The following is a 27,958-nucleotide window of genomic DNA, read 5'->3' on the forward strand; positions in this document are numbered from 1 at the left end:
TCCCTTCCAATCCCCAACATTCTGTGATAACCATGTTGTTCCAGTTTAGAACAGTACATGGAAATTTTCAGGCACTTTTGTTATTTTCAGTGTGTTGTGGTTTTTGGGTTTTGTTTTTGTTTGTTTGCTTTTTGATTAAGTGTTAGGTTAGCAAACTTGGGTTCTTCATTCTTTCTTTACAGAGACCAGAAGTGATTTATCTGGTAGATGCTAATTGCTTTCATAAGCTTGTAGCTTCTGTTTTTGCAATACCCAAGGAAACCAGCTGTATCATCTAAGTTACTATTAACTGTATTTTGTTTATTTATTAGATTAAGGGTCCTCAGCATTCCTTAAGATCATTATTTCAGTATTTTGGCCCTCATTAGAAGGTAGACTGACAAAAACCAGCTGTTTTAATATGCAGGTTGGCATAATATCAGCTTTACTGTGAATCTTTAGTAAGACATGCAGGATGTTAAGTGGTAGTCTTTACTCTTTGATTAGGCTACTTTTTGTTTATTGGATGCAGTTGTTGGTTGTAGTGCCAATACTAATAATATCTTGGTATTTACACAATCTGAAACTGGAAGAAGGTAAGAGATCAGGAAAGTGGTGTTTGGTTTGGGTTTTTTAATAGTTGAAAGCACTAGTTTAGCTTTTTAATATAAAATATAACACTGTCTGACAACCTAGTATTTCCACCTAGATTAAAGCTGAACTGAGTGTTTTGGGAATCTTGCATCCATTTTGGTCGAGATGCAGTTATTGAGATGCAGGAGGTCTTTGATTCCAAAAATACCAGACTTGGATATTTCAGATTTTTAAAGATGACCTACTTGGTTCTTGAATCACAAGAAAATATTAGGCCGGAAGGAATATCAGAAAATCATCCCTCTGCCCTTAGGTAGGGTTAATTATACCTGTCATTCCTGACAGACTTTCTTTGAAGTTTCTTGTGGTGAAGGTTCTGCCTCCTTACTGGGCAAAGAGCTCAGTCCTTACTGGTAGAAATTCTTTCTGTTTCATGAACCTGGATCAAAATTAGGGCTTTCCATTGAGGAAATAAGTTTTTACCATCTTTGTAGCCAGGCACAGAATTGTAGGAGTCAAGAAAGGAGTAGAGAAAGAATGTCATTCTTCTGTATTAATGCATGGGCTGTCAAGATCTTGAATGGTTCTTACATTTCTAATCCTCCTCCACCAAAAACCAATCTGAAAATAATACAGTAGTGAAGAAGGACAAGAAAGGAGCACCCAGGAAGATCAAATGGTACAGAATATTTTTTTTTTTTGGGGCAGACACAAGGAAACTGACTCTTAGAAGGGAGTTTGGAGTAGGAATGATAAAAAAGCTTTTATAAAACTGTGAATGGTTTAGAAATGAATAAGTGTAGAATGATTTCCTTCGTAATTTTGTTACAGTGAGATGTAACACTCAGTGACACAGACATGAAGCTTAAAGAAGAGCCCTTTCCCCATTCTACCCCCACCCCCTGAAAGCAAACAAAAATCCCAAACCACCTGAGCATGTAATCAGGTTGTGGGACTAATTACTGAAGGATTTATCAGAGTTTCAGAAATGGGACTAGTCTCTTCCTGATGATTAACTATGATGGCCTGACTTCCAGAGGGTCTTAAACTGATTATTGATGTGTGAAGTTATAACAAGGGTAGATTTTCTGTTTAAAGGCTATTTCTTCTTACCTTCCCATAATTCACTAGTGTGCTAGACAGACTTTGCTCTGATGCAGTGCACCAGGTTTTCACAAGATTTTCACTGCTTTAACCTGAAAATCCACAAAGTGCTTCTATGTCGGTCATTTGTTGCAAATGAGAGGTTTGGTTTTTTTTGTTTGTTTTTAGCTGTGTGAAGTAAGATTGGTCTTCACACTGACAATCATTTCCTTTTTGCATTAAATATACTTCAGAAATTACAGTGATTTTAATAAAATATTTCCCAAAATAGAAAGCTTCCCCATGTTAGTTTATTCATATTGATCTTCTGTGTGTGTTTTCTTCAGAGGCTGGCTGTAGGAATTCTGACAGAAAATGGTTTGACACTGGAAGAATGGCTGCCCTCAGCATGGATTACAGACACCGTTCCTCGTCGGTGCCCATTTGTGCCACAGATGGGGGATGAGGTATTGTAGTTTTTCCCCCTCTATGTTCTTGCTTCTTTCAGCTTGTTTTTGCCTTTTTTTATTTTCATCTGTGCTTTTTTCCCAGAGATTTATTACCAGAATATTTTGGATTTTCTTTAAAACATTCTTTGATCTGGCTAAAATTTGCTTTCACTTCCTTTAGTCTTTCCCATACTTAAAAAATACATTCTGTGCAGTGTTGCTTTGACTTTTTTTATTCCATGCTGTTGCAGTAATGTTCCTTCTTGTACTAAGTTCAGTGTGGTAATTTCCTTATAACACCTGTATACAAGCTGTGCGAGATGCTTTATCTAGTGGAACTAGTCCTTAGTTGTGGAGCATCTTGTACGCTGAAGAATAGGTAAGAAATCAAATACAAATTTAAGTTGTTTGGAAAACTTCAGTTTGGGATTTGAAGTAAAAATGAGGAATTAAACCTCTGGGTTTTTGTTGGTGGTGGTGGTGATGTTTTGTGTTGTGGGTTTTGGGGGTTTTTTTAAATTCATTTCTTCTGAAGAAAAACTCTTGATACTGTCCTTTTCACTTGTGTTTCTGATAACAAAAATCTACTGCAGATCTCTTGCAACAGAAAACCGCAAGAGAAGTTTTGTATATATGTATTTTACATGATCTAGACTGTAAACACTTTGTAATCATGGCCCAGATGTCTCAAAATACAGTAGCAAAAGGACACCCACCAGTTTCTACTTTGGAATATATAGCATGTGAGCGTTACAGTGAATTTTATGAAAAGTTGTATCAGATAGAAGACAGTCTTGAAAACCAGAGTCTGTGCATCTTTCCTAAAATCCCCTCAAGTTAAAATACGAGGAAATAATTTGCTTATGCTGTAATGTGTGGTTTGTTGGTTTTTCAGGGAGCAATGCCTTTCTGAGGTACTAAAAAGAGTTCTTGTATACCTTACACCTTCAGAATGCAGTTGGAGAAATACTTGACAAAGTGGTGGCAAAGTTGATTAACTTTGGTCCTGAGCTAGAGCTGTTTGCAGGCATCACCCTAGAAACTGAATCAGGGGCAAAGCTTGCAATGTGTGCAAGCAATGTTGGTTTTACTGGATCACTTCACCGATGCAGGTCGTAACACAACTATGCAAAAATTACATCAGCATTGCTAGCGAGGGAAGGAAGGAAGGAGCACTTCCAGTCGAGAGTTGCAACTGGAGAAAATGCTTATGTGTTTATAACCTCCACCAAGCATGTTTTGGAGACTGTGCAGTTAAAGATTAAGTCCAAATAAATAAATTTGGTGCCTGATACCATCTGGATACAGTGAAGCAGCCAAGGATTTATCTGCACCATATTACTCAGGAGACCTTAACATCGTATCGATTTAATAAGATAAACTGGTGTGTTTGGTTTGACACCTGCTGAATAGCATGTGCAGTGTGTACTAGGAATATCTAAGTAGACTGCATTCTTTTACTGAAAAATGCTTTATATTGGTGAACAGGAAATTCCTGTCCTGTGCCTAGAAAGTAGTAGTTGGACCAATAGAGAGTATGTTTGTAATCAAACTGCTCTGTCTAAAATTCTATCTCTGATACACGCCCTCCCCAGATTTACTTAAGATGTGAAAAGCAGCTATTAATCTAGAAAGTTAATTTTGAGATGTACAGAAATAAAACATTGGTTTAATTTGAGAAATATGATGATAAGAGGTCTCGTGTGGCCTTCAAACATTTTGGTGGGTGGCTGGTATGTTTGTAAGATTTGGGGGGAGAGATGTTTCAAATTCTTTCCTTACAGCTGTACAAACAAGTGAGAAAAACCAGAAGTGCTGCATTTAGTTATACTCAGTGCATAAGAATAGCATGTACCATCCCTTTCCCCTTTCTCAATACTGCTGTTTACAGACCTTTGTCATGTGTCTTGAGGAACAGTGGAAGTGCACCAGAGAGGTGGGACTGCAATTGCCCTGTCTGGTTATTTCACTAATGCATATTCTTTGTAGTATTCTGCTATTAACACGATAAAGAATGCTTGTGTCTGGATACTACAGCAAACATACAGAAGCAGGAATTTATCAGAAATACAATTTCCTCGGAAGAGGCACAAATTCTTTTTCCACAGATCTCTAATGTGTTCTTCTGACAGAAGATGCAGTGCTTAGAGCCACTTACAAAATAAAAATGTTTCACTTCTGTAAATAGTGGGTTGAATTTATATAAAGGTTTAGCAGAAACAGTAAGTGTAGGAGGAATTGTTTGTAGCCTGTGCCACCACGTGTATTTTTTTTCTTGTTTTGATTCACTGGAAGGTAGAGGAAACAATTGTTGCAACATTGAAAGTGCAATTTAATTTGGCATTATTTTAGATCTGTCTCTTAGTAGCCTCCGTTAGTTTTCCTGCTGGTTAGATTCTGACAGTGCATGGGAGGTTCTCACGGCTTTCCTGCCTTCTGGAACTACTGTGCATTTTTCCAGGAATCCCCGGCAGGTCAAATCCTATGGAAAAAAAAAAAAAGTTAAAGAAAAAAATAATTGCCATGCAACATTAAGAAAGTTAATTAACTGTTAATGTAGAAACTTGGTAGACACTTGTTTATAATGTTTTATGATATAACAGTTTTGGAAAGCATGTGGAAATACAAATGTTAATGTGTTTATTTGTATAAATGTATTTTAAAACTTACTGAGGGCTTTTCAGTCTACTTTTTTTTCTTGTGTTAGGCCTTTACATTTAAGCTATTGTTCCCTCATCCTATTTGATGGAAATCCCATGTTTATGACTTGGGGCACTTATAGAGAATTTTTTGATTTGGAATGCATCATACCTGGAGTACAGATGTTCATCAGATCTTTGCTCTGATCAGACTGAGGAACCTCTGTTTCGTATTTCAGATACATTCCTTGAATATATGTTTAAGGTTTTCAACTTACTGCTTCATTAGAGTGATGGTTTATAACAAAAACATTCCTCCACATGGTATCGTGTACAACAAGATAAAAGTAAAACTAATAGACTCTGGATGTCTGAACCATGGCAATTTACAGTGAAAGGATTTGAAAATTTTTAGTAAGCACTTTAAATGTCTTTTTGTCAGTTTGTTCATGTCTTTGTTCAATAGCATAGAAGCGAACACCAGAATCTTACCAGAACAGTAACAAACGGCTGAATTTTCCTTCTAGAATATAATTCGTGCTCAAAAAAGATTTGATTAGCCAAATAGTGAAGTTAGTGATACTTGATTGTCATCTTAGGGCTGTCCTACAATGATGAATAATGAGGTGGATTAGTGGGATTCATGTTACTGTCATTCAGTAGTTTCATAGTGCAATGATAATTACATGTTTTTGTTACTGATTCCATTTTGGTCTCCCACGTATGATTTAGGATATTTTGCTCATAGGGAAAATGGTGTTCTAAATATTTCCTGCCTTTGCTTGCAACGTTTCTATGGTACCTGCTTTAATTGTCCACCACTTATTTTTTTGAGAACCTGTGACTTTTGCAAGAAAACAGAGAGGGAAAAAGTTGATGATAAAATAGAAAGTACATGCATTGTATGGCAGTGATATGCTCGCCTTTCAGCTCCTGAAAGCCTTTGTTAGATAACTGTCACATTTCACTTTTAGGTCTACTATTTCCGACAAGGTCATGAAGCATACGTTATAATGGCAAAGAAGAACAAAATATATAGTATTAATCCCAAAAAACAACCATGGCATAAAATGGAATTACGGGTATGGCTTCTTTTAATTTTTGTTTAGTATCTTAATATAAAAAAAAAAATAAAAATTGGAAACTAACTGAAAGAAGATTCTTGCTACAGCTGTTTCTCATGTGCTCCTGATATTTTAAGATATAGGGGAACAGTTAACCTAATAAAATAGTCAAATAAATTTAGACATTAAACTGTACTTTTTTTTTTTTTTTTTTGCATCTGTTTGAGCAGAGGAGGTGATTACACTTCATAGCAAAATATTTTCAAACAAGTTACATCGTGAAATAATAGATTGTTTTGAAATACTAAATTTCAGATACTTAATTTTGACATGTTCTGGCAGAAATCTGGTCTTTTCAGTATGTCCATATTTTCGTGTTTCAGAAATTTATGATAGTCATCTTAACTTCAATGGTAGTATGTAACATTTTCTTTGTTGCAGGAGCAAGAGCTGATGAAAATAGTTGGGATTAAGTATGAAGTGGGATTGCCTACTCTCTGCTGTCTTAAACTAGCTTTTCTTGACACTGATACGGGTAAACTAACTGGAGGATCATTCACCATGAAGTAAGGAAAGCAATATTATTTTCAATCTGGGGGCTTTCTTGGCAGGGGGAGGAGGGGAGTGAAAGTTAAGAGATACTGTTCATATAACAACCTCAGCTTTTCCTTTTGAAGTGTTGAATTCAAAGTGTTAAATTTTTATTTAAATGCTTTACTTTGTGCTTTTGATGTTTTATTGCTTAATGGTTGTGTGTTCTGTTATAATTAGGTACCATGATATGCCAGATGTCATAGATTTCCTAGTCTTGAGGCAGCAGTTTGATGATGCAAAACACAGGCGATGGAATATAGGTGAGTTGTGGGGGGAGTTTTTTGGTGGTGTTTTTTCTAACTGTCTACCTGTTTTTATGATACCTTATTAAAAATTAGGTTATGGTAAATAAATCCCAATACTGTGCTGAAATCAGAAAATAAGCTCTGTCAGTATTTGGATGTGGAGTCTTGCTGCTTGGAATTACAGCAAGCAAACAAAATACAGAAGGTGATCTGTAGAAGAAAGTGCGAAGAAAATCTCCATTGTGTGTTTTTGGAGGAATTAGGAATACTTTTTAGAAATAGGGTGTTTATTGGTAACTGATAACTTATTTTAGCCTGTGTATTGCTTGTCTCTTTTTTTTTTTTTTAATTGAAGGCTCTGTTAGAACTGCATTGTTACTAGATTTATTTTTTTTTTTTTAATTCTGCTGGAAATATGGAAGCACCTTCTCCACCATTTGAAATTTATGATCTCTAGATTGTACAAAGAGAATACCCTTCCCATTTCTTCTTACTTGTTTGAATTCTGTTCTAACCCTCATATGGTTTAGCTTCATTGAAGTGTATGTAATTATAAATCACTGATGTGTGATGTGGGGATGTTTCTGATTCATTTCACTTTGCCTGTGCTTAGTTATTTTAAAGTGTTGAATACTGAAGAATTTCCATGTCAGGCATGTCCTCCAGTCAGTTCTATTTCTTAGTCACCTTTTCCATATGATAACAAAGTTCAGCTTTCAACAATTAAATCTAACTAGGGAGAGAGAAAGCCACATTATGACAAAATGATCCTCTAAGGAGAGGTTTATTTTCAGGAGGTCAGTAAATACATGTTGTCATTCATAACAGCCTTTGACTGTCCCTGAAACTTAAAAGATAAAGCAAGGAGTACTGATTTTTCAGAGTTCAGGATGGACTCTGTTCCTCTAAGAGAGAAGGTTGTATATGATACTATGTTTACAGAATTATAAGCACCATTAAGTCCTTTCCAGTACCTCAGCATATTCTGTGAAGTGACACGCTCTCAAAAGTGAAATATTGATAGCCTTCTTTTTTTTTTTTTTTAAAGCAGGTCTCAATGTTAAACATTTTTTTTAAAGTAGCAGTGATTACTGTATGAGCTCAGTTCCTGTGGTTCTTCCATTCAGGAGCCATGGCTGGCATGTACACAGTTGACTCAGCAGCACTTCTTGCCACTTCAGGCAAAGCAACATATAGGAGAATGAAGGATTTTAATGCAACAACATGATGGTGTATCTGATTACCTGTGTGGAAACAACTGATATGACGTACATTTCCACAAATAAGCTGCCTCCTTAGTCTATTAGTTGTTTTCTTTTCAAAGTACTGTCCTCTCCTGTGTTCGTTGTTCTGTGTAACCTGAAGAAATGTCACAGCTGGATATTAAAAGCTCTTTTTAATTTTTTCTTACCTGATTTTTCTGCCAGGAAAGGTGAATTTATCTCCTGCCCTTTGTACATCATGATACTCTTGCTTAGAATGTGTGCCTTAGCAGTAGATGTATAAATTACATGATGCCATCTTAGTAAGTTCCCTATCATCTCATCCTTCACATTACATTGCCTGAAGGACAGCTAGCCTTCAGTTCTATATTAAATTTGGTAAAAACCCTGGGCTTGTGATTCAATAGGAAATGCAAGCCTTGATTTCTTCTTTAAAGATCATTTCAGTTTAAAGATCCCTTAAGAGACAAGGTTGGTCAACATCTACTAATGTCACCAAGCTTTCCTCTTTCCTAATGGTTATGGATCTGTGGTCTTGTCCTCCTGTGCCATGCCATGCCATGCCATACATGTTTTCCCACAAGATCACAGCAGCAGTAGAAGGACTGCCATACTTCGTATGTGAACAGTCTAAGCAGAAGTTATCTGTCAGCTGTCATGATAGAAATCCATGAGTAGTGGAGGGACTTTGAAATGTTACCTTTGCTGCTCTCAAGACTGTGAGCACCAGGTAGCATCTCCTTCCTGAGCTGGCAGATGTATTTCTAGAAACTTGCAGTGTGGAGAGAATTTGAGCTACACAAAAAGTACTGAAAGTGCCAGAACCTTTTATCAAGCCTTTGTTGTAAATAAAGTGAGTTTCAGGCCAGTAGAGTCTAATACCAGCTTGTAACTCTGACAAGTGTGTGTTGGAGTTCATTCTTCATTTCCTCTTTTGGGTGGTAAAAATACTGGTAAAGTGGTCTCCTTCTTTGAGGCTGTATGAAATGCTAAAGCAGAGGTAGCAAAGCCACTGCTGTTAAAACTGTTAGAGCTCTTCCAGGAGCCTTCCCAAGCGTGCTGCCCTGCTCTCTACATTGACACTTTGGATATTTCACTAGTGTATGCTTACGTACTTGGAACAAATTGTACACTGTTTTGTTGCAGTCAGGAACACCATAAAAAATGTTCCTTGAAAGTAGATCATATTTTCTGCCAAAATAAGGAGAAATGCCTTAGAACTGTAGATGACAGTGTTCCTGAGTATTTAACCACATGAATTTGAAATCACCAGGATTCATCTGGCATGCTCAGGTCTTCTGAACTTTTACCATAGCCCTTCATCAACAAACTGATAATCAATTTTTCATGTCATGCAGTTGCTGGTTTGTCTTCTCAGGACTATTGTTACTGTCTTTTCTTATTCCTCTATGATTTCTGGTGCTTAGCCTACAAATCGATATTTTTACAGCTACTCTCTGGAGACTTGCTGGATATTAAATTTTCTGTGACTTTTAAGTCACTAAAACATTGATCTTTTAACCAGTAAGAATCCTCAGTGTTTTGGTGGGGGTTTTTTTGTTGTCCTTTTTTATTTTTTGGGATGCTTTTGTTGTTTGGATTTTGTTTGTTTTAGGGAGGGATATTTGCTTATCTACGATATTTATTTTAATATTAAATGTGTACTAATGTATGAATCCTTTCAGAAAGAACAAACTTAGAAAGTTTGAGAAGTTCCAGGTTCTTATTTCTACTCAGATTCTATTTATTGCATATCTTTGTCTTATTATAGTTTAACTACAAGATTAATACTTGAGTTAGAAGCTATTTCATTAGGATTCCTGCAGCAGTTGCTCTCAGTCAGGTGTGCTTACCTGTCGCTTACGTAGCAGCCACTTTTAAGTTCAGTAACATTTTATATTTTCATCAAGCTAATGTCATCAGGTGATTCACAGCTCTGGAAAATTATGCTTAATCCTTCTTCTAATAAGAATTTTTGGTCCACCTAGATGAGACAACACAAAGGACATTGGAAACACAGTGATTCAAGAGATTGTTCTGTGGGGTTTTTCAGTCATGTTGTTTTGTGCTGTAGCGTTCTGTCCATAGGTACACTGTGGCTCTTGAGGAACTGGAAGCTGCTGCCAGCGTGCAATCCTTTAGGTGGTTTTGAACTGCTTAATGTTCTGCCCCATGAAGGCACTCACAGTTGTACCTACACACATGTCTTTGTAAAACTGATCACTAGGGAATGCCTTGTTGGGAGACGGTACTTCAAGGGCTCTTCAGAATAATTTATTCCTTTAAAATAAAGTATCAGCCCTTATTTACATTTTTGGTCTTGCATTTCAGATATTTGTGGTGTAGTTGGTTATGTTACATTCAGCACAATTAGGAATATTAATGGAAGTTTTGTAATTGTCCTAGAATCACTTGCAGTCCATTAAATTAAAAAAAAAAGTAATAAAGCAAGCAGAACATTTTTGAGAACATATATACTTCCTATTAGTTGAGACAACTGCAGCAAGCATTTGGACAGAAAGTGGATATGTTGAAATAGAGCAAACATTGCAGCAGGTCAGAAAGTGTGTGTATATTCAAACCCCACAAAAACAAAAATATGCGGTTCTTGGAGTCTCAGACTTAAATTACATTTGTTCTTGTGTGTTGAGCTAACTGAATACTTCACTAAAAATTGTCTCTAAATTCTGTGGTATGTGTTATAGAAAATGTTGGAATTGATGATGGCATGTGTTACATGTATTCTCACATGTCATTTTTTTTAACAATGCTTCTGACCTTTTTTCTCAGCTAAGCAAATGCTTTGCAGTAGTGAAACCATTTCAAGTCAGAGTAAATTACTTTGCTAACCTTTTGAGGAAGCTTTAATAAATGTTATTCTTTTATCAGTCAGATTGCCTGCATAGTAAGGGGAATGAACATCTGAGTTATATTTGGTAACGGAAAAAGTACCTCAGAAGCTAAGGAGGAGCAACTCAGCAGCATATAAAATATTCCCCATACAGAAGTGTGACAGTGCTCAGTTATTTTAAGGTAGCATGTAGTGTTTAATGCACGTAAATTTTAGTCTTAAAGTTATAGCATTGAAATGTCTTATATTTTATGTAAAATTAGAAAAAAAAATCATATCTAAAGAATATGTAGATAGGTTTGAAAATCTTTAATTGTTTTCTAATGCCATATGAACTTTCATTTTGGTTTAAAGGCAGCCTTCAGAAAGACTATAATAATTTTTTAAAAAACTGAGTGTGACTCATGTTTACCTGTTGATGCTACAAGCGTTCAAAAGGATTTCTGTGTGCAAGATCAAGTTAAAGGTATCTGAAAACTGTTTTTCTTGTGAGGAGTAAGGTGTCTTGTATTGATGAAATTATTTTGTGTTCTTACCTAGGTGATCGTTTCAGGTCAGTGATAGATGATGCTTGGTGGTTTGGAACAATTGAAAGCCAGGAACCTCTTCAGCCTGATTATCCTGATAGTTTATTTCAGTGCTACAATGTCTGGTTAGCAAAATTTATCTTCAATCTTTTATTGCAATTAGTTATTTCATTTGAATTACTGAGCAGCTTGCTTTCGTTAAATTCAGTCATACATCTCACTTTACCAGTTTATTATAATACTCTCTGGTGTATAAATAAGTTGTATTACAAACACTAAATAATTACATTGTTGAAGCAGTATTAGTAGATAATTTGAATGTGGTTATTTTTAAGCTGGGACAATGGTGATACTGAGAAGATGAGCCCTTGGGACATGGAGCTGATACCAAGTAATGGTATGGTACATTAATGATATCATTTTCTTTAAGGGTGTATTTAAAGAAGAAAGAAAAAATGTTATATGGTTTTACTTAAATAATCATGTTTCTCTTGGGGAGTCAGGGTAAGGCCCACGAACCAGTTGCATTTGAAGAACATCTTAAACTGAAAGTGGATCAAGATAAATTAACTATGAAAAACCATACAGCCATACTTAAGACAAACTAAGCATATGTTTGAAATAGACAGAAATGTGATGGGTGATCATAGAATCATAGAATGGTTTGGGTTAGAAGCGACCTTAAAGATCATCTAGTTCCAACCCCCCTGCCATCAGCAGGGACACCTTCCACTAGACCAGGTTGCTCAAACCCTCATCCAGCCTGGCCTTAAACACTTCCAGGGAGGGGGCATCCACAGCTTCTCTGGGAAACCTGTTCCAGTGTCTTGTCACCCTCACAGGAAAGAATTACTTCTTAATACCTGATCTAAACCTACCCTCTTCCAGTTTAAAGCCATTTCCCCTTGTTCTGTCACTGCCTGCCCTTGTAAAAAGTCCCTCCCCAGCGTCCCTGGAGGCCCCTTCAGGTACTGGAAGGCCACTATAAGATCTCCCCGGAGCCTTCTCTTTTCCAGGCTGAACAGCCCCAACTCTCTCAGCCTGTCCTCCTAGGAGAGGTGCTCCAGCCCTCTGATCATCCTCGTGTCCTCCTCTGGACTTGCTCCAGTAGGTCTGTGTCTTTCTTATGTTGGGGGCTCCAGAATGGGATGCAGTACTCCAGGTGGGGTCTCACAAGAGCATTTCAATTTATGTTTTCTTCGTATGGAAAATACAGAAGTTAAACTGATAACATAACTAAAATAATTAAATAAAATAGACCAATAACCAAACCTGAACCTAAGGTTTTTTTCCCTTATCCAAATATACTGACTTTTGTTACACCTATCTTAAAAAAAAACCAAAAACAAAACAATTTTTAAAAAGGAGCACTTTGCGTCATACTCTGAAACTCCGCTCTTACATTATGAACTGTCAAAGTTGGTAGGTCCTTCAGAATGCTAAGGTGATGGCACTTTTAATTTGCTTCCTTGGGAGCTCTGGGTTTAGCATTAGACATCATAAAACTGTGGTACGGTGGAACCTCTAACTGGAGAATGTTGTAGCGTCAACATCAAAGTCATTATCTTAAACTACATCTGAAAGTCATGGACCGTTCATTACCAAAATCATTAAGAATTTTGGGATTAAACAACCAACCAAACAAAAAAGCCCAAACTTGAACTGTGATTAAGGAGTGTCTTAGTTGGTTCTAAAATAAAGTCTACAATTAGTTATTTGGAAGAGGATAAATCTTGTTTGTGGAGGAGTGTTACACCAAATTGCATTATCACGGTTTAAATTTAACATACAACAGTATACAGAAAGGATACTGGATGCATCCCAAATTAAGTTCAGCAAATCAAGAACTCTGCAGTGTTTTGGTTAGTAAAATGATGTTATATATCTGAATTATAGGTGTATATATTGCACAAGGTACAAAGATTATGTTTTATTTAGTTTTCATGTTACATTCTAGCTGTATTTCCAGAAGAACTGGGAACTAGTGTTCCTTTAACAGACGATGAACGTAGAACGCTGCTGTACAAACCTCTGGATGGAGAGTGGGGTTCCAGAACCCGAGATGAGGAGTGCGACAGAATCATTGCAGGGATAAACCAGCTCATGACTCTAGGTAAATCCTGAATAATATGGGAAATGTTTTTGTGTTATATTTTTCAGACTATGCCCATGTGCACTTCTGAAATTACCAAAATTAATGTGCTAAAATATACTTTTTTACCTCTTAACTGGAACAAAACTTTTTCATTGCATATTTTTAGTTTCTTCATATAGTGAATAAATATAAAACCTAAATTTTCTCCTGTTTTCAAAGGTAACTATTGCTTTTTGATAGATAATTTGATATGTGCTAAGGGCTTGGGTTTCACATGCTAAAAACAAGTACTTGATTTTTTTTTATTTTATCTCCTAGAATCTCTTGTTTGGGTTAGAATTACAGACTTTATGATGAACAGAATATTAACTGTATTACAGACATATAAAAAAAAAAAACCTTTATACTTACTTAGAGAATAGAAACCTATGTGTAGGTTTCCCCTGTGTCAGCCTTTTTTAATTCACATTTTCTCCCCCACATTGCCTTAGTTTTGCAAAATCTTGAGGTATACAATTGCAATAAAGTAATTGATTAATTTGTGAGAAGCTGCTTGGTATTTGGTTGTAGAGCAGTTACTCTTTCAGGCAGCTTCTGAAAAGGTAATTGTTAAAACACTTAACCCCTCACTGCAACATGGCAATCGAAGACAGATGTCTGAGATGGAGATCCATCAGTCAAATACAGGCTGAATCCTAAGTCTTTTGTACGTTTTGTGGTGAGCAAACTGTGTTAAGTCAGCAGTCTTAGGTTTTTGGGTAACAATGGTCATAACTTACATGTTTAAGTTGTCACAGATAAATTTTTTTAACTAATTTTTGAAGTACGTGAAGCAAGGTAACACATTTCAAAAAATCCAGATAACTCTTGAAATACTTGCGATACCTGAATGTCCCACATTACGACTTCTTTGGTGACATACTGTGTAAGAGGCTTCCCTTTGGTTACAAAAGGAAGGAAATACACATACAGTGTAACAATCTAAATTACAGAATTACGTTAAAAAAAATTGTGAGGAAATGGCATTTTAGTTGTTTTCACTGTGTTGTCTAAAAGTAACGGTTTTACATTTTGCAGTATGTTGCGTGGTGTGCTGCTTAGTTTGGGATTTAACTAAAGCATATGTGGTGCATATTGATACAGTGTAGTAGTTGCTAGAACATTCATAAGAGCAAGTAAACAGCTTTTAGAAGAACAGCCTGTTTAGCAACAACATATTTTTTGTTTTTAAAGACTAGAGATTTTTAAAGGGGTTTTTTGTGGTTTTGTATTACTGTATTTTCCCTTGAGGTATAGAACATTAGCATGGTGTGTCTGAGCACTCATGTTTCTAAGCACAGGAGGAAAAAAACACATTCGTGAAGTGCACAGATTTAAATTGCTCAGCAGCCTTCTATCATTATGGTGAACTGGTTTCAGAAGGCTTCTTAGCTGTTAGACAGGGACAGGAGATTGTGTTGCTATTTTATTTTGAGTCTGAATTTTCTCTGTATCTTATAATACTGTAACTTCTGTGGTAAGAATTTAATTATATCTTTGTTTGAAGATGTACGAGTGGCAATATAAAACCAAATTAAATGAGCCTGTATTGTAAATAGCAATATTGAATTGCATGTCTTCATATGTGTATAATTTATAAATTTAAATCTGCTTTCCAAATGTGTGTATTTTGCATGCACTTGCCATGTCTCTGGGGGTTGTGGTGCTTCATGCACAACAGAAAGGGTAGTCACTGCAGCGACTGTATGTAGAGCATACACCTCAGGAAGTGCTTTTATATGTAAAATACTACAAATTGTGTGGAATATCTAGAGTAGTTGTTATTTGGGGGAAAGTTCTATGCATTTCAAACATGCAAAAATGTTGCAGGGCACATGAAATCTTGAAACTGCTAAAGGACTTTTGTGGTATATTAATTTGATTTTTTTTCCATTCTATCTAGATATTGCTTCTGCATTTGTGGCACCTGTGGATCTTCAGGCTTACCCAATGTATTGCACTGTTGTGGCATATCCCACAGACCTCAGCACCATTAAACAAAGATTGGAAAGCAGATTTTACAGGTTAGATCTAGGTCTCAGTGCCTGCTGTGAAATACCACTAACCATGCATATCTTTGGTAGATCTTCGTCTTGTAATATCCAGCTAGGAGATGGGTACAGGTGTGTGCTTTCCATTTCTCCCATCTTCTATCCTTGATCTACATTTCTACTTTATAAAACTTTTAAAAAGTATTGAACATCTCCAAAAGGTATTTTAGAATTATGTGGCATTTGGATTCCTGCTTATGCAAATTACTTGCTCCATATGCGATTCAAATTGCAGGACCAGAGACTAGGTCAGTAATATGACTTTCAGTAAAAAAGATTAAGTTTCCACTTTCTGATTTTACTTTTTAAAAATCTGTTTTTTAATAAGAGAAACCTTAGAAATATGTCAAGTGTTTTTGTCCTAATGCCCTTTAAAAAAAAAGAATCTTGCACTATCACTTAAGCTACAGAGAAAATAGCTTCTTAAATTATTGGCCTTGAAATCCTAAATTGTTGGAAAGCAACAAAGGTAAGTTTTAACTTTTTGACACCATTTTGGTCTTTTCCTAAACTATGATTGTAATTGCAGTATTTTTTTGCAGTAAATATTATCTATGTAGGAGTATGCTCCTTTAAATTACTTGTTTCCTTTGGTTCTTGGGATATTTCTGGTTTGAAAATAAGTATCACTCTAATACTTATTTTGAATCAACATGGGTAGCATTTTGTTTTGGGACAAATTTCAAAGTTAATTTGTAGTACTTGGCATACTAACTGAAGATTTAATTCTGAATTAAAATAACTTCTTCTTTATGTAAAAAACTCCTGGGTTTTATACATTATAATGCAATAATGCACATTTATTGTTTCATGTTTATGGTGTGATAGAAAGTACTCCAGCTTTGACTTCTATAATGTGCTACTTTGCAGTCAGAGGTGGTGAGGATTTTTGACTGGATTTTGTTTCTCTTATCAAAAGGGTAAGCAGTTAGGTTTGCTAATCAGCATACCTTCTTCAGTAAATCTGTTTTTATTAGTTTGTAGTATTGCCAAGGCCTGGTTAAGTAATAAGCAACCACTTCATGTTGTGCTTTCCAGTGAAAAATTTTTCTTTACCATCTGCAGGAGGGCCTGTTCAGATCCCTTGTGATTTTAGTAGCTCTTCATGAAGCTCGGCTTAGAACGTATTTTTTCCTCTTCTGATCCAGGAGTCTGAGTGTGCCTGTACTGTTTTTTAAAAAAAAAAAAAAAAAAAAAAAAAGAGAGAGAGAAAAAATAGGATCTTTCCCAGTCACTGCTGGCCCTGTATAGAGCTAAATGCTGGACCCATAAACATGATTAAATTGCACCTAAACACTTGTGTCGCGCTAAACATGTTAAATGGTCTCTCGCTTCACTAAAGAAAACATTTGTGCATCATTTTTCGACATGTTTTGTTAGTATGAAAATAGAAGATTGTGTATATTTGTAAATTCTATGCTGTCAAGGTTTTTATTTAAAATAGTATTTTTGTTGCTTTTTTTTTTAAATTTGTATTTTAATTTTTTACAGTTACTTTTGCTTTTGTGCATCATTTTTCATAATGTTGTGGCTGTTCTAGTTAGGTCATTGAATCAGAGCTGTGTGAGGAATTCTGATTATTGTCTGTTGGAAAAAATGTATACTTTTAATAATTTTTAATTAGTATTTTGTTAATCCTCAGCTTTGACTCAAGAGGTGTTATAGAGTGGGTTATATATATCGTAAAGGAATAATAAAAGCCGAAGCATCACAGCTGAATTTTCCTGAGATGCGTCAGCTGTATGTTCTTAAAACCATTTATATAAATGACTGTGGGGCATAACATGAGAGCAGGAAGCCTGAGGAAGCTGCCTTCTGCTGATCACATAGGGTAACATGTCAAAGTCTGCATGTTTTCTGATTTAATGTAAAAAAAAAAAAAAAGATGAACGTTATAATACATTGGAAGAAGGATGGTAGGGCTTTTTATCCTGTTTCATATAAATTGCTAGAAATAAAGTCTGTCTCTCTGGGTCGTTTTGTTTTGTTTTGTTTTTAATATCCCTTCCCCTTTTCCCTCCTTTCATATACAGGCGCCTTTCTTCATTAATGTGGGAAGTCCGGTACATAGAACATAATACTCGCACATTTAATGAACCCGGAAGCCCTATTGTCAAATCTGCCAAATTTGTCACAGATCTTCTGCTACACTTCATAAAGTGAGTTGCTTAGTAGGTCTGTTGTTGGCCCTGTCTCTTACCAAGGTATTTAGCCTTTTCAGATCCGAATTTCAAAGTGAGATAGTTCTCCAGCTTGAATAAACCTGTTGTCTGCTGTTGGGGCAGAAAGGAATAAAGCATATCCTGACAAAGAATACATAAGTTTGCAAAACAAGATGAAGTTCTGTAATACATTGATTGACATAGATTGGCATGGCATTTTATTTCAAGAGATTTTCTGCTAAAAGATAAAAATGAGTCTGAGATTCTTCATGGAGTGTTAGATATATTTATAGGTAAGTTAGAAGTTCTAATTTTGAGTTTGAATACTGCCTGTGTTAAAGTAATTGTAGGCATTTAATTCTGAAATCTTTACAATTTATAATGCAATTGAAAATGAAGTTTGGTATGCAAAATAAAATTTGGAGGCTTTGTAGTTGACAGAAATAGTAGTTGTCTTTCAAATGGTCTTTTTTGTCTCTAGAAAAACTCAGTGTGAAATGTTTCAGGTTTCTCACCATCAGTTGACACATCTGCAGACCTAAAAAGTTTGTAAGAAGGGCTCACTGAGAGCTTACTTGATTTGCTTGTACACAGTGAATGCTGCTGTTCCCACTTCATAGAAAAGGGGAGATACTTCATTAGTTTAACAAAGATAATGACATTTTTACTGATGTAGTTTGTCAGTGTTAATTGAATCTTGTTCTTTTTTATTTCCTGTGTTCTTAAAAACATTAGAACTGCATTAGGTATTTGGAAATCTAGGACTTTGACTCCATACATAAATTTTTAGTATCTTCAGTGCCTGTGATTTCTGGTACTGGCTGGAGACTGAAAAATACTTAGCTGCTTCAGATGGTAAAAGTTACAGTGAAATACACCTTTAGGAACAGATACGTATCGAAAGGGCTTCTCTGTTAGTAATTTAGTTCTTTAACATCTTCGTCCTATGTGGGGTTTGTTTTTTTTTTTGATTAATTAAGCAGCTCAGGGTTTTTCAAAGTGCATGTTTTTAATTGGTGTGGCTGAATTAGTGCAACACATGGATATTCTTATTTAATAATGGCCTGTAGCTTGTGTCTATTAATATACTAATTTGAATGAACTAGCAATGCATATAAAGCCCAGACTTTTTTTTTTAGGATTCGAACTGTAGGGTTGAAGGCCTAGACCATGGAAGGCAAACCCCACGGTTCCAACAAAAATGAAATATCTAGATGCCTCTGAGAATCTAAGGCTTAGTCTGAGTTACCCAAGTCTTTTAAAAAAGCAGAAAATGGGGGTAGGGTTGCCTGACTTTTTTTTCACCTTCTCCCCGAGCTGTTGTAGTGATAATGGCAGTAGCCTGTATTATGGATTGCAATTCCAGTGCAGAGTTGCTGAGTGTTTACTCCTTTTTTCTGGTGGTTTGTATTGCTACATAGTAGAACACCTTTGGGCTTTCTTTTGTTTCTTTCGTTTTCTATTGCTATGTTATACCAGAATTGAAAACTGGTATTTGTTTTGCTGATTGCATTATGCAGGATTATACAACAGTGTTAGTCCTTACACAAAGAAACGTTACATTTCAAATGACTCATATTGTGGGTGCTAATGTATTAAATGGCACTTTTGTACAGTCCATCCGCTGTAGTGCTTCTTACAAAGCTAGATGGGCCCTAGAACCCTTTATGTGATATGGTATTAGATTTTCCTAATGCTAATAAACTCATGGTAAAGGATTATGATTTTTAATTTTTGTACATCAACACTGCTAAGTGCTCTATGTTTTACAGAGTGCAGATAATATTTTACAGCTTTTTGAGCAGATGAGCTCTTCTTACTGTAGTCCTCTTAGTATTCATACAGCACTAAACACTTTATCATTTTATTTGGGAGTGTCTTCATAAACATTTTCTTTATCCTAGGCAAAATATGGTTAATTCCATAGGTGAAGATGAAAAATAAATGTTAGTTTGTATTTCTTTTTTACACAGAGACCAGAGTTGCTATGACATAATTCCATTATACAATGCAATGAAGAAGAAAGTGTTGTCTGACTCTGATGAGGTAAGTGGTTGTGTCTTAGACGTTGGCATTGGTAGACTGGAGAAATGGGATCACTGTCCTACTGGATATGAACATACTGTTTTCAGTCACTGTAAGGGAGTGGGGTGTGTACTTTCCTGTCAATTAAATGTTGTTTTTGTCAGCTGGGAAACTGGGTAAAAATCCAGCCTCCTCTCCTTCTTTAGTGCAGACATCTTTATTGGAGATTTTAGATGCTTCTTAAGACTTCTGAGACGTTCTCAAAACTGACAATCACGTGGAATGCTTCCCAGAGGGGCAGGGATAGAACTGTAAAGACTCAAATTATAAGTGAAGTATAAAAGAACTCACCTACTCATATATGCTTATATTTTTTTAACCTTTTTATGCGACTCATTATCTTGCTCAAAGGAAGAAGAGAAAGATACAAATGTGCCAGGAACTTCCACTAGAAAAAGAAAGGTGAATTTTTCTTTTTTAAATTATTTCTAGTGCTATAAATAATTAGAAATGCATTTGTAAACAAAGGAATGTAAAACTGAAAATTTTTTTATTATCATGTAATGTCAGCCTTTGGAAAGTTTTGAACTTAAGGTAATGTGTCGTTCTACTGAGCTGTTCAATGTAAAGGCATTTCTGTATGTGCTGCTGCATGTTTCCAATTCATTAGTTAGAATTTATATCCTACCTTTTCCATTGGATTTTGTAAAAACAGCTAGTTTAGTTAAAATATAACAGACAATGTTGCCATTTCAGGATCATCAGCCTAAGCGGCGGCTACGTAATCGAGCTCAGTCATATGACATTCAGTCATGGAAGAAGCAATGCCAGGAGCTGCTGAATCTCATTTTTCAGTGCGAAGACTCTGAACCATTTCGACAACCAGTCGATCTCCTTGAATATCCAGTGAGTACTTCAGAAGGAAGGCTGGTTAGAATCCAGTTGTTAGGTGGTTTGGTTTGGTTTTTTTTCCAACTGTGACCATTTTTCCAGCTCTCTTAATTGAAACTTCAGTCAGCTCTATTGACAGAAATTGTTTTCAGTGCTTCGTTGTCACTTGATAATAATATTTATTGTCTTTTTAAAGTAATTTCAAAAGAAATTGTACTTCTCTGCTCTCTTAAATACTTCAGTTGCAAAATGTTTTATATTCAGGGATGCCTGTGTTGTTAAGTAAATTATATAGCTTTTGCAATTAAGATGTGTCTTTCCTTTTCTGGGTGAAAAACGGTCATTTATGAAGTGCATATGTTTGGTTTTTGCGTGTGACAAATGTTGTCCTGGATAATTTTTTATTTTCATTTCAGAAGTTTAAAAACTAAAAGTAATTTTCATATCACAGTCATCTAGGCTTGATGCAGAAAAAGTACCCACTGAAGAACTGCATCGAACCATGAAGTGTAGTAACAATGACTTTCCCAAATTTTGCTTCCTGCCTGGGTGATAACACTGGAGTTCAGATAGCCATGAGCAGCCACGTGTAACTAGAGACTATTTTAACACAAAAGTCTTGTTGCCTTGGATCTCTGTTAGCCTTTTAGGCTAGTTTTACTTTAAGTAACAAAGCAATGGTTTTGCATGCTTTCCTTCTAGCATATCTTAAGTTTTTCTTTAAAATAGCACTCTAAGGTGATTACCTTGGAGGGAAATAATCTTCTAAATTAGAGAAAAGAAGTGCTTCTTTCTGCAGTCACTAGTAGGTCTGTCTTGATGCTTCTGCAGCCAGCCATTGGACACCATTATTTTTGAAGTTACCTAAATTTTATGCCATGGACAACTACAAGTGACCCTTTGTGTTTGAGATCCTCAAATGAGCTGATAACGAGTACCTTACTAGGTTTGAGCATGAAACACTTGGCTGCCTGGTGTCACAAACCTCTTTAGCGTTCAGAGGTGCTCACACAGGTTCTGTTTGCTTTGATGGATTAAGTTAACTTCTTGGTTAATTTTGGTATTTAAGCTTTTTGTCGTATGGATGTTTCTCTGTTTCTTCCATAGCCTAGAAAAAAAGTTCCATCATTGGCTTGAATGGGGTCTTATTTAAGCTACTTTCCTAAATTATCAGGTCCCCCCTGGGAAACTGCTCAGGTTTCAGCAGGGATGTGCGAAGCCTCCGATGGGGCTCAAATATTCAAACTTCATATTTTAAAGCAAATATGTGAAGACAGTATTAGGCTTAGTACCGATTTTGAGCTGGTAAGTCACCCAGAGAGCTCGTAGTCACACTTCCGTATCGTGGTTATGTTCATGACAGTGTGCCAGTAATATAACCCTTAGGACACAAAATTTTGAGCTCTGTATTCAGTAAATCTATTTATAAAGTGAATTTAATCTTTTATCAGTTAGAAGTTAACCTTAAAATCCCGTTGGGTATGTCTGTGAGAAGTTACATTGTGTAGGAGTAGAAAGGAGCAAAGTGTCTTTAGCAGGCTTCCATACCTATTTAAAGAGGACATTTGGTTTAAACAGGTTTATCAAACGCATCCTAATGAAAACGATACATTAAGAGTTGAAAGAAAAAAAAAAAGTAATACATTGCTCCGCTATCTTTTAACAGGATTATAGAGATATTATTGACACTCCTATGGATTTTGCTACTGTTAGAGAAACACTGGAAGCTGGAAACTATGAGTCACCGATGGAGTTATGTAAAGATGTCAGACTTATTTTCAGCAATTCCAAGGCCTATACGCCAAGTAAAAGATCAAGGGTGAGACTGTGTTTTTTTCTTTTGCTTGTTTGAAAGAATACTTGTATCTGAAAAATACAGGACAGAAAAACAGAGAGACAGTGTAATTGATTACTTACTTAATTGAAACAGGTTTAATTATTTCTGATCTTCAAACATGAATATTTCTAAGAAAGTAGCATAGCTTTGTGTTTTAAAGGAAGGAATCTTACTTTATATCACTGATACATCATTGAAGAGTAAACCCTAAACCCATCAGCTTTTTTTTTTCCTTGGCACATTAGACATAAATTTTTATATAGTTTTTTACGTATTTTCTTATGAAATTTCTTTCTGTGTCCTCTCCAGTAATGCATTCAGAATCTGTCACACTTACTGCTTAGGCAACTGTTAAAATATTGTCTTTGTGTTTCATATTCTAAGAAGATGCTGTGTCCCCTCTTAAAGCATCTTGACAGTTCACTTCTGTGTTTTTGTTTCCAGAATTAATAGCAACTGTGCTGAAATAATTAGTTGTGATCTAAACTGAGTTTGATTTGCTCTCTCTAAGTCATCCAGGGCTGGGCAGGAGTGGGGAAAGAATGAAAATGTGCATCTACATAATTCTAATGCATTTATTGTACCTGTTGCAACCAACTCACTGGTAGTATCCATTCATCCATAAGCAGAAGAGACTGATGTTCAGATATAGGATATAAGGATGCAACTTAGTACAGAAGAAAATTAGATTTTTTGACTCTAGGTATGATACAGTAAAATTCCATTAAGGATCTTACTTTGTGGTTTCTGCTGAAGCTAGAAAGTGAAAGGCAGTTGAAAAGGGACAGTTGGAAAGGTGGCTTTTCTGATTTTTCTTTTTGTTTGTGATCTTCAGTTGTAACACGTGTTTCAAAGCCATGTGAATAGTTAAAGCAAACCTACACATGAATTAGTGTAAATTTCCTTAAAACATTTCCATATTAATCAGTTTACTTTTCTAGCTATTGCTCAAGGATAAATAAATAAAATGATACTTTGGAAAAGTATAAAACTTGTTCGTTGACTGGCTTTTCATTTTTAGATCTACAGCATGAGTTTGCGCCTTTCTGCATTCTTTGAAGAACACATAAGTTCTATTTTATCGGATTATAAATCTGCCCTACGCTTTCATAAAAGAAATACAATAAAAAAACGAAGGAAAAAAAGAAGTAGAAGCAGCTCAGTTTCCAGCAGTGTGGCATCCAGGTACATTAATTCCTTTATAGTACTTATGAAATGCTGCACAAGGTTGACATACCTAAGCAGTAGAACTTAGTGTGGGTTTTTTTCTTAATACTTCCTTTACTATTCCCTATATTTCAGAATGATAGCTCTGACATGCAAGTCCTTATGATGTGGAAGAGTTTTAAAGTTTACTTAGAGGTATCCTAGTGTAAGTGCTTAAAATTCAAATAACTGCTAAACATGTACAGTAAAACAGCATCGCTAGGATAGTGATGGCATCATGCTTTGTCATATAACTATAGCATTTATTGTAAAGATTCACTTCTCAGATGTTCTCAACTATACATGAATTTCCACAGTAAATGTCATATTTTTAACATACTTCATACAGAGGTTATTGTTTTACTCCCACAATCTCAGACACTAGCATTTAATTTTATTTATTCCTATAAAATAAAAACGTAGTCATCCAGTATACAAATTGTTACTCTCTTTTCAGCCCTGAAAGGAAGAGGAGATTAATAAAACCTCAGCTGAAAGCAGAAACTTCTGCCAGCTCTTCATCTTCTGCACCTGCACGGTCAACAGCACTGAGACACGCTCCACCTCAGATGAATGGAAAAGCGGCTGAAACCTCTTCCCTTGTGCGGACTAGAAGCAATAGGGGGATAACAGATGTGGCTGTTACAGAGCAACCATCTACTTCTTCAGGAGCAAAGCCTTTAACAATAAAGCCTTTAATTACAAAGCCTAATACTACTGCGGGGTCAGGAAAATCAGGCAAGTTGTTTTCTTGGGTTTTTTTTTTCTTTTTTTTTTTTAAGGATCTGAATGTTTTTAAACATAAAACTTGCTTTTTGGAAATCTAATGTATTTGTCTCAGTTAAGACTGGTTCTGTTTTCAAGCTGCTGGGCTTCTCAAGTTTGTCAGAGGAAAACTGAACAAATTAGGCTTATTTATTTTATCCAGGAAGCTTTCTCACTTCTACATCACCAATTCAAGTTGTTTGTTTGTAGTAGAACATAACTTGCTTTTTAACCAGATAAGATTGACTGTGGTACTACTTAACTTGAATAAATTTTTTTTTTTTAATCCTTCTAGTACTGGAGAATTCAACCAAACATTCCAAGAACCAGACTATTGTATCAATCCCTAGTCAATCTGATTCCAGTCATAACACTAGGAATAACTCCACAAGAGAAAATCCTGAGAAAGAGAAGCAAATCAAGCGCAAAGTAAAATCTTCCACTGTTAATCAACAAGGTATGGAGTTTCTTTGGACCCCACCCCCAGTTCTTGTTGTAATGGCTGTAGTGTTGTAATTTAGTTGTGATAATATGGGGGTGGGGAAATTAGCATGCATTATGATTTAACAGAATAGGGAAGTGTAATGGAACAACTCGGTCACAGTTTCCTTCTTGATAAATTAGCATGGTTTTGACTACTCTTAACACATTTCCATGGTGTGATAACTGTTGTCTAGCCCATTTTGATACGTTAACATATCTGTACCTCATTTAAGTTGTTACAGGGGTCATAGTATGAGTTCTCAGATTCCAAAGCAGCCTTCTGCAGGGTCACACTTTAGACCCTGTGGGTTTTACATAATAAAACTTATATGGGTTATATTTGGGTCAGTAACACTGAGTGTAATTACACTCTCCACAACCATGATCATGAAGATCAGAGCATCCCAGCTGCAACCCAAGGACTGGATGCAGTATCATGCTGACTGTGAGTCTGTTCCTGTTCATGTTTTACACACGGGCTGTGGTATCAGAACATCTCCTTAAGGGGTCCTGCGACATGCCCCACTGAGGAAGCTGAGTACCACTCACCTAAGAAAAACCCACCGCCCATAAAAGTCTCCAAGCAAATACGTTCTGTGTGTCTGTTAATGTGAGAAGTCTGTGCAAATTGCACGCTTTTTTTGTTTGTCTCCTGTGTTTCTACCCTTTTCCTTGCTTATTGTTGAAATAACCTTGGTCTAATGAACTGGCTTTAAAGGATGCTGCCTCACGCTGAAAGAAGCTTTTCATTTCTCCAGAGCTGATCTGCTGTGAAGCATTCCTGATCCTTTCAGCAAGGCTTCTTGAGCAACATTTTGCTGTTGCAGATACCAAATAGGAGTTTTTGTCCAATTATATTGTATCAGCCAAGAAAAACACTTGAGCTGTTCCTTTTTTCTTTTTCTTTTTTTGGGTTTTTTTTTTCTTTCTTTTTTTTCTTTTTTCTTTCAAGCTACCTTGAGCTAAACCCAACTAGAATTTAGTCCTCATTACATACTGGCATGAAGCTCTTTGAGCTCTACTTTGAGTTTCTTAGATTTTGACAGATTGGCAATCACTGTGAATCCATTCAGCTATTTTAGTAAGAGTTTTATTAAGGCAGCGTGAAAATGAATGTAAATGCAAATCTGTTACATGATCAGTACTCTCTGTTTCTTTACAGCAGATTGCAAGATTAATGCTTTGGCATCAGGAAGCATTCAGGTAAACGGACATGGAGGACAGCCTTCGAAACCTCCAGTTAAAAGAGGTCCTGGACGGAAACCAAAAGTGGAGACAAATAACAGTGGCTGTGAAGTGGTTCACAAGAAAAGAGGCAGAAAACCAAAAAAGCTACAAATTATTGAACAGCAAAAGGTTGCAGAGCAGAATACGGCCCAGACCACAAGGGATATACCAGAAGCCGCCTCTGCTTCTACTGCATGCAATTCTCATTCTGAAAATAATATGAAGGAAGACTTGTTACAAAAAAAAGGCCGTGGGGGTAGGAAGCCAAAAAGGAAGATAAAGACCCATCAGCCAGGCTCGGACCTCTTAGTTCCTGCAAATGTTAAAATGCAGACAAGAAGCAGGAGGAAAAAGATAGTTGAGCCAATGGAGGAAGGGTCTGATGAGCTTAAAGATTCTGAACCTCACATGAGAACTAGAAACCAGGGTAGGAGGACAGCCTTTTACAATGAAGATGACTCTGAGGAAGAGCAAAGGCAGCTATTGTTTGAAGACACCTCCTTAACTTTTGGAACATCTAGCAGAGGCCGAGTCCGAAAGTTGACTGAAAAAGCAAAAGCTAATTTGATTGGTTGGTAATTTTTACCAAGGGTTTTACTTCAGAATGCTATGAAGCAGGTACAGTTAAGGAACAGCAGAACAGACTTCTGCTTCCCTGCTGCTATTATGGGTTAGAAGATATGTTCTGATTTGGGAGAAAAATTTAGCAAAAAATAAACTGAAAGAACATTCTTTGAAAGAAATATATATTTTAAACTTTTGCTATTTATTGCCCTCCAAATAGGTTATACATTTCAACAGTCATTTTGTTCACAGTTGAGAAAAATTGAAGCAATTTCTGACTGACGTACAGAGTTGAGAACTACTCTGCCTGAGTAGTGCGTACTATCTCTACACAGTTAAAAAAAGGTGATAGAACTTCTAATGCCACAAACTGAAAACGGAAGTCTATTTTTGACCAAGCAAGGTACAGTTTGATTGTGAAGTCAAGTTGCCTAAGAAGGCAGATTTTGGCAAAAAAGTGGCAGTAAATTCAATTACATTTCTATTAAATACAAAAATACCAAACTTCGCTAATCTGAAAATGCTTAATTTCAATAGTGATGGAACGTTCAGCTGCAAAAGAAGCCTAGCACAGGCTGTTGGTTTATCTAAGTTCTGCCAAACATAGCAAAAATGCAATCACAGATATATATATATATATATCCACATTGGAAAAAGTTTGACTAATGTCTAATTTTTCAGACCTTGATTCTTGTATCAATCACTAAATCTCTGTTTATTGTGCCAAAGACTGAGAATCAGTGCAGTGGAAAGCCTTTTTTTCTTTTTGAGTGTCAGTACAGCATACCATTTGCAGTGATAAAAGCTGTGTATTGTTTTAAATAGTAAATTGTTAACATTGTTCTGAAATGTATCCTTTTTGGTACTTTTGGTAGAAAATAATGCACTGGTGGGGTCCTTTGACAGAGATGTTTTAGACAAACTGTATAATTGGTTAAAGGATTCAAGGAAATTACAGGACAGGTATGGAATTATGATGTTTACTTTCTGATCCAGATTGATTGTTGTTTCTACAACTTTACACATAATTAAGAGGCTAAAATGACCTACAAAGAAGAGTGTATGTGTATATATTAATATATACATAAACACATACATATAAAATATTACCCAGGTATAAATTTTTTTCAGGATTTTTTAGATAGCACTAGAATTGAAAATAAATTTTAAAATGTCATACTTTATAGTTTAATTTTAAGGGGAAGATTGGTTATTTTCAATTATTAGGGTTAAAAGGCCAAATCACTTTTTATGCAATCATGTTTTATACAGTGGTCTCATTGCACATTGTGTTTTTCTGCACTTTTTATGGTATATCACGCTGACATAAGTCAATATACACCCTAAAGAAAAATTCCATTTAAT

General features: G+C 35.8%; 1 protein-coding gene across 1 annotated transcript; it reads left to right on the plus strand.

The window, feature by feature from the left end:
• Positions 1 to 2,009: 2,009 nt before the first annotated feature.
• Positions 2,010 to 27,173, plus strand: LOC104525275 (PH-interacting protein-like). The gene is made up of 17 exons (XM_010168379.2): positions 2,010 to 2,123; positions 5,719 to 5,826; positions 6,250 to 6,374; positions 6,580 to 6,662; positions 11,262 to 11,373; positions 11,584 to 11,645; positions 13,206 to 13,361; positions 15,286 to 15,406; positions 17,467 to 17,592; positions 19,569 to 19,641; positions 20,032 to 20,082; positions 20,377 to 20,526; positions 22,178 to 22,330; positions 23,370 to 23,533; positions 24,012 to 24,292; positions 24,615 to 24,776; positions 25,965 to 27,173. The coding sequence occupies exons 1-17, from the start codon at positions 2,112 to 2,114 to the stop codon at positions 26,606 to 26,608; spliced, it is 2,583 nt and encodes an 860-aa protein (XP_010166681.1). The 5' UTR covers positions 2,010 to 2,111; the 3' UTR covers positions 26,609 to 27,173.
• The last annotated feature ends 785 nt before the right edge of the window (positions 27,174 to 27,958 follow it).

Source organism: Antrostomus carolinensis, unplaced genomic scaffold (assembly GCF_000700745.2).
Source record: "Antrostomus carolinensis isolate BGI_N321 unplaced genomic scaffold, ASM70074v2 scaffold3455, whole genome shotgun sequence".
Classification (NCBI taxonomy): domain Eukaryota; kingdom Metazoa; phylum Chordata; class Aves; order Caprimulgiformes; family Caprimulgidae; genus Antrostomus; species Antrostomus carolinensis.

Bases quoted from the DNA above. Each gene is read 5' to 3' on its own strand.
- LOC104525275 (XM_010168379.2), top strand. The intron at 5,827-6,249 runs GTATGGCTTCTT...TCTTTGTTGCAG, and splicing joins GGCATAAAATGGAATTACGG to GAGCAAGAGCTGATGAAAAT. The intron at 20,083-20,376 runs GTGAATTTTTCT...TTGCCATTTCAG, and splicing joins CTTCCACTAGAAAAAGAAAG to GATCATCAGCCTAAGCGGCG.